The 12,191-nt window shown below is 42.6% G+C and overlaps 1 protein-coding gene across 4 annotated transcripts in view; it reads left to right on the top strand.

Annotated features, from left to right (window-relative positions):
* The window catches only part of EBF1 (EBF transcription factor 1), a 368,046-nt gene that overhangs the window by 288,145 nt on the left and 67,710 nt on the right, over positions 1–12,191 (top strand). For all 4 annotated transcript variants that reach the window (XM_081137080.1, XM_081137079.1, XM_081137078.1 and 1 more), the window contains exon 10: positions 3,470–3,596. In XM_081137080.1, coding sequence (XP_080993206.1) covers positions 3,470–3,596 — 127 coding nt within the window. The remainder of the gene's footprint in view (positions 1–3,469; positions 3,597–12,191) is intronic.

Genomic DNA, 12,191 nt, shown 5'->3' with positions numbered 1-12,191 from the left:
CAAAGGAGTCTGTCACATCTAACACTGATGCCGTTTTCAATAAACTCCTTCAGGTTGTCGCCATGATCTAGCTAGAATTTAACGACATCAAGTTAACCTTAAGATTACCATCTATAATATCTCCTTATTTTGTTAGGGGATACAAGTTTGCTAGTTACGGAAGTGATAGAAAGATTCCTTTCAAAAATATTTCAAACAAAAAGGAAAACCATTTTTAACATATTGCAGACGTAATTGTATATAGGTGGCATACAGATAGGGCAAAACTGAGAAAGTGGTATTCCAGCGATGGAAATTTGGAAAATTTAGACTTCCTGGCGTCCTTGCCCCTTCTTGCTTAGAGTGGCTGCCTTAGTTCAACCAGGTTGGAACAGTGTTGGAAATTTGTCCTGGGATGTGTGTGTGTGGGGGGGGCCGGGGGGGGGGGAAGGGTCCTTTGGGTCTAGACTTCCAGATCCAGACCCTGTCTTTCTCCTAAGAAGTTGGGTCAATTTTTGAAGCCACTAGACTTTTTTGACCTTTTGTGTCCTTAGGTGTTACAATGAGAGTGTTAGTTTTAAGTGATTACTAGCATTCCTTTGAGAAATAAACTCCATGATTCTTTGAGTTATTAGTCAATGAGCCAATGCTTTCAAGTCGATAGAAGTTAGATAAAATCGTTTTCCTCGGTAGGCCATCATAATCGTGCGTCAATGCCAGTCTGTTCCCAGATTAACATCCACAGAAAGAAAAACATCAGTGAATTCATTTTCTGGTGATGATTCATATTTTGCCTCACTTGTGAAGCACAGTTATTTCAAGAAGAAATCTCTGCTTTAGTTAGGGCAATTGACTAGAATTGAAAATGAAATTATACATGAAAATGTGGTTCAGTTTTTCTGAGCCTAATGCTTTTTGCCAACACCCCACATCAGTAGTTTCATCACAGTCATATCTAATCCATTCATAAAACCCATGAATTTTGTTTCTCAGTGTAGCAGCTCACAGGTAAGAAGTACTTATACTTAAAAAGGCATCTTCACTCATCTATTTACTAATATCTTTCCATTAAAAAAAAAAAAAAATTCCCCTGAGAAAAAAGAGGGGAGGTGAAAGATTTTCGAGCCTGCTGAAAGTTCTCTTAAGTATTATTGTGAATTAATGTACTCTACATCCTAAGGAATTCTTAAAAAGAGAAGCATACCACCTATTTGGAATATAACAATATGGAGACGTTAGCCATCAAAAACACAACCAAGGATCAGGCAGTAAATGAGAAGTGGCTATAGCATGAGGACAGGAAAACACACACACACAGTCTTTGGATCTGAAAAATCTGAGTTAGTAACTACATTTTATAAGTTTCCATATTTCTTTCCATATTTCCATATCGTTAATAGGAAGTATTTGTCACTATAGTTTTTTTGAACTACATCAGGGTCACTTTTTGCTCTAACAAGGATGATCTTGTACAGCAACTTAACCATTTTAAGATTCTGTTTTCACATTTGAAAAAAAGACATAAGAATAAAAGCCATTGCTCTGATCAAATTAATATTTTGTATGTAAAATCCTCAGAAATGTAGTCGATACGTCCTGGACCCTCAGAAAGTGTTAATCCCCAGCACTGCAAAAACACTCTCTGAACAATTGAGATTAAACATGCACTTGACTGGGGAAGATCACCTTTTACTCTCTCTTATTCTCTCAATAATAAACTTGATTTCCTCATTTCAGTGCTTATAAATAAGAAGAGCAGATTATAAGTTGCAAAAGATACCAGGTGGGAGAAGACAAAGAGACTGACTAAAATAAAACTCATTTAAAAACCATAGCTATCTGGGGCCATTTGGTGCAGGGGAAAACAACCCCTTGTAACCTCAGAAGTCACTTAGGGCTTTTCTGTATCACAGCAAGATATTATAAGGGGCATTCTGAAGGACAGCCTTGATTTATCAAGGCTAAATCAAGTGAGATATACTTTGCTTATTTTATAAAACATACAGTGCATTTTAGAAGAATTTCAATATGAAAAGAATGGAATTTGAAGTCAATATTTTTTGTACTTAACGGGTGAACCCGTAGCCATCCAAAACACTCAGCCATGGCACTGAGCTCAGTCTCCTGGGGGTCTGCGCAAGCATGGTTTCACTGAAGCATCTTCTGTGTGTCTCCAGCACTTAAGCTGGAGCCCCACACCCTGTGTGGAAGAAGATGAGCCTTCTAATGGCTTTGTTACAATGATTTTTGTGTAGATAGGCTTTTCTGTATGTTTCAAGAAAGAGCATTTGACAGAAGTCACTTGAAGACTTCAGCGATATCCGCTCTCTCACATTCTTCTCGTGGGGACTCTGTTGGGACAGGTGACTCTGGCAGGGCCTGGGGGCTGGTACTCATGGGTGGGGTGTGCCACCGTGATTCTCATGGTATTACCTGTGATTCTTGGGGAAAATCATTGGGATTGGGCCTGGCTTACACATGAAAACAAAAGCCCTTTCTAAGTTATACCCATAAGAGCAGCACACACACAAATTAGCACAAACTCAAGTGATAGCCCATTGTATACTGACTCAGTACCAGAAATATTGAGCTAAATGAACGTGAGAGGAGTGAAGGAGTGGGCCGTTACAGACACCACACAGAGAGATTATGTAGAATCCAGCACCATAAGTGGTCAACCCTTCAAATACCAGGGCTGGATTTTTCAAAGAACCAGATAATGCCAGTTTTATGGCCACTAATAACATTTTAGTTATGTAAACAAAGATAAAGAGTAATAAAAAAAAATTCTGCTTCGAGATGTAATCTGATTGCCAACAGGGTTCAGAAAGGAACTTTCTCGCTGTGCACGTGGCATTGGCTAATGGACCAGTGATGGTGCTTCAGCCCCTCCCCTGCCTTCCATTTCCCTTTTATGGACAGTCCTTAGTTCTGCCAGATCCATAAGCTATTCCAGGGAGGCGGGTTAAAGCCCTTTGATTGTGCCTCTGGTAGTTAATGCACCAAATGGTCTTTAGGGGCATTTCATAGTGTGCTCTGCAGCTAATCAGAGCGCCTTGGCCCAGTGATTTCCTACCTCTGTGTTTTCCACATGTTTAAGGGCTCAGTTCAAAACACCAGGCCCACCAACTTCTGGAGAGGCATGGCAGAGCTCAGCTCTGAGTGTGGTGTCTGCTTCAAACAGAGATTTTCCAAAGGATATCCTGGTACGGATAAATCATCTCATTAGGCCAGGCTCCCTCTTCAAACCAGGAAGCAGAGTGCCTGCACATAGGAAAACTCCGATAAAGTTGTTATGGCTGTGCTCAGACCACTTGTAAATATTGTTGTCAATGCCTTGCATTCAGGTTCCTCCGAGATTGTGTATAAACACTGACAAGTTAATTACATGGTTTAAAGCTTTTTTTATGGAGAGCTGATAGGAGAGTTGCAAAATGAGTCCTTTCCATATAGCAATGACAATTTTTTTTCTTCCCAATGTCTCCCCTAGTTGATCACTCCCCATGCTATCCGTGTGCAGACCCCTCCTCGGCACATCCCTGGCGTTGTAGAAGTCACACTGTCCTACAAATCCAAACAGTTCTGCAAAGGGACTCCGGGGAGATTCATCTACACAGGTAAGAACCACTGCAGGTGGTGGACACAGGCTGCCTTGGCCTGTGGATCTTTTACTTGATCTCGTATGTGTAAGTGTGCATTTTATTTTGAAATCTAGTTCCTGTTAAGACCTGCTTTCCTTCTCTATTTCACCGTATGTATGACCGAATGAGTTGGTGCTATTATTATTATTATTATTATTATTATTATGACTTCATCTGGGCATCCATTTTGAATGGCAGGATCAGTTGAAATAATTGGTTGGATTCCTAAAGAGGCAGAATGAGAAATAAGAGAGCGGCAAAGGCCCTAGACAATCCTGAGTCTCTCTGGGTGTTACTCCATAGGTGCTGGGGTTCGCTTGCTTTACAGAGTACGGATGTGCTTTAATGAACAGGACAACTCTCTTCCAACGTGGCCATAGCTTTTGTATTGGAGGCAATTGGGAGTTTGCACATTTAATTCTGGGCTGGTGCTTTCTTCCCCTGTAAGCTGCAGCTGGTACATGGACTGCCTTGTGGTGAGAAGCTAGGGTTACAGGGCGAAGGTGAGTTCCCTCCCCTCAGTGGAGAGAACCAGGCAGACTCTCTGTGGAAAGACACCACGCGCGTGGTCTAAGCGCCCAGTGTGTACTTCAAGAGATCCTCTGATTGTCACGTGCAAACCAAATACCCAGGGATCTGTTTACAATTCCGATTTTGACTCAGTGGCGCTGGGGGGACCTGAGACTGTGCATTTCTAACAAGCTCTGGGTGAGGCTGCTGCTGCTGGCCCAAGGACCACAGTGGAACTAGTGATGCTCTGGGCCCTCTGCTGAGTGGCCGTCATCCCTGCGTAGCTGCCCCTAGGAAGCGGTCCCACGTTTCCGTCTTCGTTCCGTAAAGGACCAGTGCAGGGAAGGGATAACTCTGTTAACACGTCCTAATTACAACCTTACAGTTAAACGGACGAGTTTTATTTTGCTGTGACATTTTACCTCAAAGAGTCTTCCCTTTCGTATTTAAATACTGGGAACAAAAGCAACCATGCTTCTCAGTGTCTCTCAATCTCTCTCTCTTCTCTCTCAAAATTATAAAAACAATTAACGCATCCTGACCCTTGGAAATGCCTCCCGGCCCTTTAAACAAAATGCAGGTTTGGTGCCTGCCTGACGATTAGTTTTAGTTAATTGAAAATTATAGGATTGACCCAAGAGGAAAATTTTGTTTGCACTCCAATCACTTTTACAAATTAAGGAAAAGTACCACAATTTTGTTTAGCTAAGGTTTCACACTGAGTTCAAGAAATTAGCTCAGCCATCCCAACGAAGTCAGCACTTTGTTAGCGAGCCCTCGAAAAAATAACAGTCTATCTGGAGTTTTGTGGTGGATACAAACGAAGCACAGGGAGCGCGACGATGCTTTATAGAAGTAGGCCAAGTGTTTTTAATTAGGCTCATTGGTTCAGCGTAAGTTTTGAAGAACAATCACACTAGCAGATTAGCTGTTTCTTTTAAAGCTAGGATTTCTTGCCATTCATTTTCCCCATGAGAACTTGCACATAGCACTATTTTTTTTTTACAAGCCTCATTATGGGCGTGCAGGCGAAGGCCCGGTGCAGCTCCCGGTACTGTAACGCTCCCACCACCAGGCCGATGGCTGGGAGTTTTGCACAATGTTCCTCGCTGAACTCGGTGTTCTGGAACATATTACAAAACCACAGAGGCCAAATGTTTTCTCTGAGGAGTTTGGACTCTGCTTTTGGCCGAAAACATTTAGGCCTCGCTGGCTGCTTATTTACTCTGCTATTAAGAACAAGAAAAAGGAGAAGAAACACAGGAGAGAGATGTCGCGCGGCGGGAGGCGGCAGAGGCGATCAGGCGTGATTCCGCCGTGGTGACAACGTCCCGCCCATTAATGGTTCCATTTTGTGGTCAGGTCTCATTTAGAAGAAATTATTTTTAATCAGTATCAGTGTTCAACAGAATATCCCCTTGAGCCACCTGGCCATAATTTTTTTTTTTTTTTTTTTAAATCATCCCCAGTAAATTACTTAACTTCACAAAAGAAAATAGCTAGGGACCCATCATGATTTAGAATTTTTTTAACCATTAAAAAAATTGCCATCAATTTAAGAACGCGCATGTTGGAAAACCTGTATCATGAGGGAATTAAGATCAAAGGTAGAGTGGCAGGTTTGCAACTCTAGCAAAGTAGTTAAGGGTAAGAGAGAGACATCCTTGGGGTGCATGCACACTTGTGAGTGTACAGGAAATTTCAAGCATGAAAAAAAATACTTCTGCTGACCTGTTCTCAGATTGTGGGCAAAAGACAAAAAGACTTCATTTTTTAAGTATTCTAGGAGAGAGTCTAACCTCTCCCCATGTTGAAAAAATAGATTTGAAGAAATTGGTATGGAACTTCTCCACCGATGTAGTTGGCTATTAACAGTCAGGTGACATTATATCATTTCTAACAAAAGGGAATCTCTGTTAAATGGTGAACTAACTACACTCCGGCCTGTTATTAGCATCAAATGCCTGTTCCAGGGCCACTTGTTCACGGTGGTGCTCCCAGCTCCCGTGATTTTCTCAGTTTTCCTCTCTGCTTGTCACCGCTTACTAGAGAAGGCATAGAGGGGTCGTAAAACCCCTCTTCTGTCCTTTATATCTGAACAACTGTCCAGGTCATTGCAAATGTGCAGCCTCCTCTCCTCTCCTCTCCACCCACAGAAGCTCACACTTCATTTTCTTGAACATCCACAGTGTTTCAAGATGTTAGGATTGGTTTTCTGGATGGAGAGCCAGCCCTCCTGTTCCTTAATGGAATATCACTTGGAAGTTTTTTCCCTTAAAAAAAAAATCCTAAGACTGAAAAATAACAACCAAAACTAAGGCACGGTTGCTGTTTTCGGACCGTGGGTGAGAGAGTTTGGGTGTGTAGAGGTGGAAGTCTCTAAAAATCCATAATCGTTAAAAAAAAATAAAACAAGGGAGACAGGAACAGCATGGCCTAAGCTATGCAAATAAAGGCAGGCTTCTGGGGGAGGGAGGGAAGAATTTGACTAAACGCAGATTGCCTGCAAGCTGGCTCCACTGTGAGCTCGGCCCTCCGTCCAGCGTCCCTCAGGCCAGGGACATGTGAGTGAGGAATGTGGAGCTGCCAGATGTGCAGGTCCCCTGTGTTTGCCCAGCCAGAGCTCGGAGGGAGCAGCGTGAATCCCAACTTGATCAGGCCAGAGGACCTCAACAGCACTTCCCCGGTCTTACTTATTGTGGCCAGTTATTCTTAGGAAATCCAGGGCAAGGCCGACTCTAAATGCTAAATGTTTCCTAATAGGAGACAAACACCCTTTCCAACCGTGGGACTGTTTGCAAAGCCCTCTCTCTAATCGAGTTTCTGGTCAGTCAGTCCAAGAGGAAGTAAACCCACCATAAACCTCCAGGGCCGTGGAAGGGGGTCTTCCCAGTGCCTTTGTTACTCTCTCAGCCTTACTTTCCTGCAGCTGTGACATCTCTAAGAGACCTGGATCTTGTAGAACTATAATCTCTCCTGCTAAGCTTAAGTAATCTTTGGAGCTGATAAGACTCTTAGGAGCCTTTAGCTGCTTCTTCGAAGTTCTTAGGATTGGTTTTCCTGTTACGAAGTGGCCAAATCCAAATACAGTGCTTACTTCATTCCAGTTATTTCTCAGTGGACAGGCTGCTACCTTTAGGGAAAGTATACCTGGAAGAATGGGCCACCAGGACAATGTTTGACCAACTTAGTTGTGCGCAGAGAGCTGCACACGGCCTGCTCCCCCCAAAGTTGGAGAAAGCCCCAAAGATGATCATCAAACTACTCAGATGTTTGCTTAGGTCACTAAAATCATTTCAACCTCCAGGTTCTCCTGTTCTAAAAACTTCCTGTTCACCAAACTTCCTGTCCCTATGGAAGGACTGAACCAAATCCTTAGATATTAGTCTCAGAATCAACTGAAAAAAATTCTTCCTGGAAATGCTTCCTGTATGTACCTCGTGCCCAGAATAACTGCACATGGAGAGAGGCCGCTGCAGTGGAACCTGCTGTGGAGCTTGATGACATGTACCAACCGTGTCTCTTAAATTTTCCTCTTTTCTCCCCATTCCTCTTGTGTTCTCCCTCTTCCCCCTCCCTCCCGTCTTCTTCCTCCCCCCCCCCTTTTTAAATTTTCCTCCCCTCATCCTTTCCTCCCTCACTTCCAAGGAGATGGTGTAGCATAGTGATTAATCCTTGGGTTCGAGAGATGATAGGGGTAGATCGAGCTCTCAGCTGTACTGCTTGCTAGAGGGGTTATTTGGGAACATGGTATGATGGCTGGGCTGTAATACCTTGCTGGGGCTGTTTTTAGTATCAGGGAAATGTATGTAAAACACTGAGCATGAGCTAGATGAGCCCCTAGCCCAAAACTGGTCATTTGCATTAATGACTGATGGCCATTATTATGATTCCTTCATTCACTTGTTGATGAGTCCCTACCATGGTGTAAATATTTTACATGTATTGTTTATCTTCTCCAGCATTTCCCTAGAGGTCTAAGGAATGTCCTTTAGGCATTTTAGTAACGAAACGGTAGGCATCAGTAAGTTAAAGAAACAAGTAACACCAATCAACCACAAACAAAAAGAGCAAAGTATAAATAAGGTAGTAAGAAGAAGACTCATAAATGTGAATGCAAGAATTTTGATATACCAAATTTTTTCTCAGAAATGGCCTCAAATAGTAAATGTTATAATAAGGCAGCCCTGATTCATCAAGCTCTCTGGTGTTGGTTTTTCAGGAACAACACACACCTCTTCTCTTGTTTCCATCCCAAACTCCCACCCCTCCTCTGGAGGTCACAGCAACATGGATACAGTCTGTCCCTAGCCCCCTTCAAAGGTTTAAGTTATAATCAGCTTCAACGCCAAGTTCAAGAGGTTTCAAGCTAAAAAGCTCTGTTTTTAGTTCTTGGAAACCTCCACAAGTGAAGGCTGGGGATACACGAGCATCAATTTTAGGTGAGAAGTGGAGAGTTCGCACCTAATGAATCTCATGTTCTTTAGCCTCTCCTTACACTAGTTCATTGCCAGGTGAAGCTTCCAAAAAACCATTTTCCTAACATGACTCTGCCGAGAATCCTTCCCTATTTGCTCACTGTATGTAAGAAGTAGCCCAGACCCCGAGGCTTGGAGTTCACAGCTCAGTGCTTTCTCACCTCCACTCAAACCGCCTCCTTGCTCTGCCTCAAGCTCACTTCATATTTAGCAACTTTGGACGTGGTATTTCCCTTCCAAGACCCAGTTCATACCCTGTTTCCCCTCTGAAGTGCTCTCTGGTCACTGTGGTGCAGTGGACAGAACACTGAGCTGAGAACAAGGAGGTCTGTGTTCCAGCTCCAGCTCTGCTGCTAACTGGCCATGAGACAGAGGACCAGTGGCTCACATGCTCCGGACTCCAGTTCCTTCATTGTAAAATGAGCCGACTGGACTCGGTGACTTTGATGTTCCTTGTGGCTCATCTTGATCCCCTGGAAGAGTCTCTGTCCTTGGATCTCTTTTGTCACTTGGGTTTAGACCACTCCTTCGTCATTTACTTCCTTGTGCCCTTGGCTCTTCTGTGCTGCCCTTAGGTAGGGACATCTCAAAAAGTCCACAAGAAAAACTAGCTACCCTTCCCCAATCGTATCCTATTTTGCACACTGTGTTGAAGCACCTTGACTCAATATCTTACTAGCAGTAGGTATCCTTTAATAATTGATCGACATATTGCCCGGGATCAATAGGTCCTCATTGGTTTTTGTGCCCTGGATGACATGGAATGTAAATAAGAGCTGTTAATTAAGAATCTATCCCTTTTCACTTGAAGTTCTGCATGTAGAGAACCCAGTAGATGGGGTTGCTGCTAAAGAGAAAAATGGGATTGGCTCTATATTATAAATACTCTTCATTTTTTCATCAGGAAAATGAGGATATTTTAACACTACCTGCACCTAAGGAGTAGATAGGTCAATGTAAATAGTGCACTCCTGATAGTGGGACAATATTGAAAACTAAAGGAAACTCAAAAAGTAAAAAGCAGACAATGCAATGTTTTTCTTGAAAATCCAAAGGTTTGGTCATCAAAGCAGATTTTTATTGATATTATATATTCCCCAACTTTCATGTGATTAAAGAAATTGTTTCTTTCTAGGCATTCGACTAAGAGTCAAAAAGACCTGGGTTCTAATCCTGTTTTACTACTTTCTTTTGTTACTTCATTCACTCATCTTACAAATATCTGCGAATTGCCTGTTCCATTCTAGGCAGTGTTTTAAACCAGTTCTAGGCGATGTTCTAAAACACTATAGAGCAAAACCAGACAAGTCCCCCTTAGAGTCTAAGCGGGAACACGGGTGTTCGTAAGTTTACTATTTCAAACCTGTTGAGCATCCAGAAAAATAGGAACAGAATTTCAGACAAGCATATAACAAATGAACCCCAGCTGATCAGTTAGAGATTTTTCTCTCTCAGGTGAAGATGCATGAGCTCAGGTGTGAAGGATGTCTGAGAGTTAACCTGGCCATCGGAGAAGGGTGGGGTAGCTGGGGCTGGGAAAGGGAATGAGTGGTCTAGCAGAGAGGGGCATACGAGGAGGCATTGAATGGGAGGAAAAGTGGCATCTTGGCTATAAACACTCCAGGGAAGTTGAAACATCAAGAGAGAGGAGAGGGTGAGAGAGGAGCCTGGAGGGGTGGGTGGGGGACAAGCCTATAGAAAACCTTGTAAGCCACGGGGAAGAGTTAAGTTGTCATCTTAAGAGCAATGGGCAGTCTTTGCCGTGTCAGAAATGACAGGTGGACATAACCCTATTTTCAGTGGGGAGAAAAAAACTGGCTGGATGGAGCATAGGAAGCCAGATGGATGTTGGTTAGGAGACCTGTTAGGAGGCTATTGCGGTTGTCTGGGAAAGGGCCTTGGTGTGTCCAATTTGGGTGGTAATGGCTAGAGATGGAATAAAGTGAGAGGATTCAGGAGGTATCTAAGAGGAAAAATGGACAGGCCATGGCGATGGGTGGAATATGGGGATGCAGGAGACAGCAAGCTTAGGCTACCAGAGTTTTGGCTTCCTCAGCGTAATAGACGGTGGGGCCATTCCTCCTCTGGGCATCCCAAGGGTCTTGTGTCAATGAAAGAATGGACATGAAAATGTTTTACCACATATGTTAATTGTTGTAAAGATAGGACTAAGCAAACTCAGGGGGAATTGGGGGAAAGGAGGCAAGAATGTGTTTTCTTTTTTATCGGATCGTTTTCACTTAGGATTCAAATGAAAGAGGGCTGTGTAATGAACACTTGACTAGCAAGCAGCTCTGCCTTAGCAGTGTCCTAATTGGAAGAGACCCAGGAAGAAAGAAAAATTAACAGGCTGCTCCTGTCCACATGTCTTGAATATTACTCCAAATGAGCCATTTACACACAAAGAAAAGAATTCCAGGCAGAGGGAATGTTTATTCTCTTTGCTTTTGTGACTCAAAGGGTAGGTCCCAAGCCTCTTCTCCGCTGAAGGGAATTTTTTCACGACATACAATCGCTTCTGATCTGATGTATGTGGATGTGACGGGTGATCCTGAACCTCCCAGCATTTGTGAAATGAAACAGTGTTGGTGCCACAACGGGGACAACGGCAACAAGAATCACTAGAAGTACCCGTTGCACTTCTGTGACATCTGTAAAATAAAAGCCATTCCTGCAAAGAATAAGGCTGGTCTGAGGAAGGCGTATTATTTTGCATATTTTATGTACATACTTTCCAAGAAATATGACCTTTATTTCCTATTTGGAGTGGAGTGTAATCAGGACTTGAGTAGCTAGTGTAACAGGATCATTAAAAGGGATATTTTCACTGACATTAGAGGCCTAAATGGCCACTAGGCCTTATATACAACCTTGGCTTTTTCCTGTCTCCCCAGAGTTAATAAGTGATAAGGCTGGGAGAGAGATAAATCACAGAAATCCCTGTCCAAAGAAAACATATTGACTACAGCCAAGCAAATAACAGACCATAACCAACGGTCCCATTCATCATTCGTGTAATAGGGATATAAAGTATTTCCTACCAATGAAACCGTATAGAAGGAAAGGCAGATAAGCTTCCCCAATCTGAGGCATGTGATTTGGTTATTAAGGGACATGAACTATTTGTCACATGGCTTTAATCTTTAAGATGTGTTGCCATTTCTAAACTATAAATTTCTGGTCAGGGATTAGAAAGCTATTAACAATAAAGGTAGGAACTGGGCTTTATATGTAGTCTTGCCAACGTAATGCAATACTATAAAGTCTTGAACCTCTAATCTGCTTAGCATGATATAACATGATTTGGTTTTCTAAGCCAATAAACTATTTGGAGGTTCTCAAGGCTTTTGTTTTTGGGGTGTGTATGTGTGTGTTTTATCCAATATCATCATAAATTAACCCTTCAGTTTTTAAACTATGTATGTTGAAACTTTCTCTAATATCCAAGGGATGGCAGGTAGAGGGTTGGGGGGGAGGGAGCCTTAACTAAATTTCTTTCTTTTTCTCCTTTCCTGACATTTATTCCAGATGTTTGATGGAGGATTATTTTCTGTCTTATTTGTCCATGTTTGCAGTGGTATGG

This window comes from Miniopterus schreibersii (assembly GCF_964146895.1).
Source record: "Miniopterus schreibersii genome assembly, chromosome: 4".
NCBI classification, from domain to species: domain Eukaryota; kingdom Metazoa; phylum Chordata; class Mammalia; order Chiroptera; family Miniopteridae; genus Miniopterus; species Miniopterus schreibersii.
The sequence above is the reverse complement of the archived record's forward strand: the minus strand, read 5'-3'. Positions and strand labels throughout refer to the sequence as shown.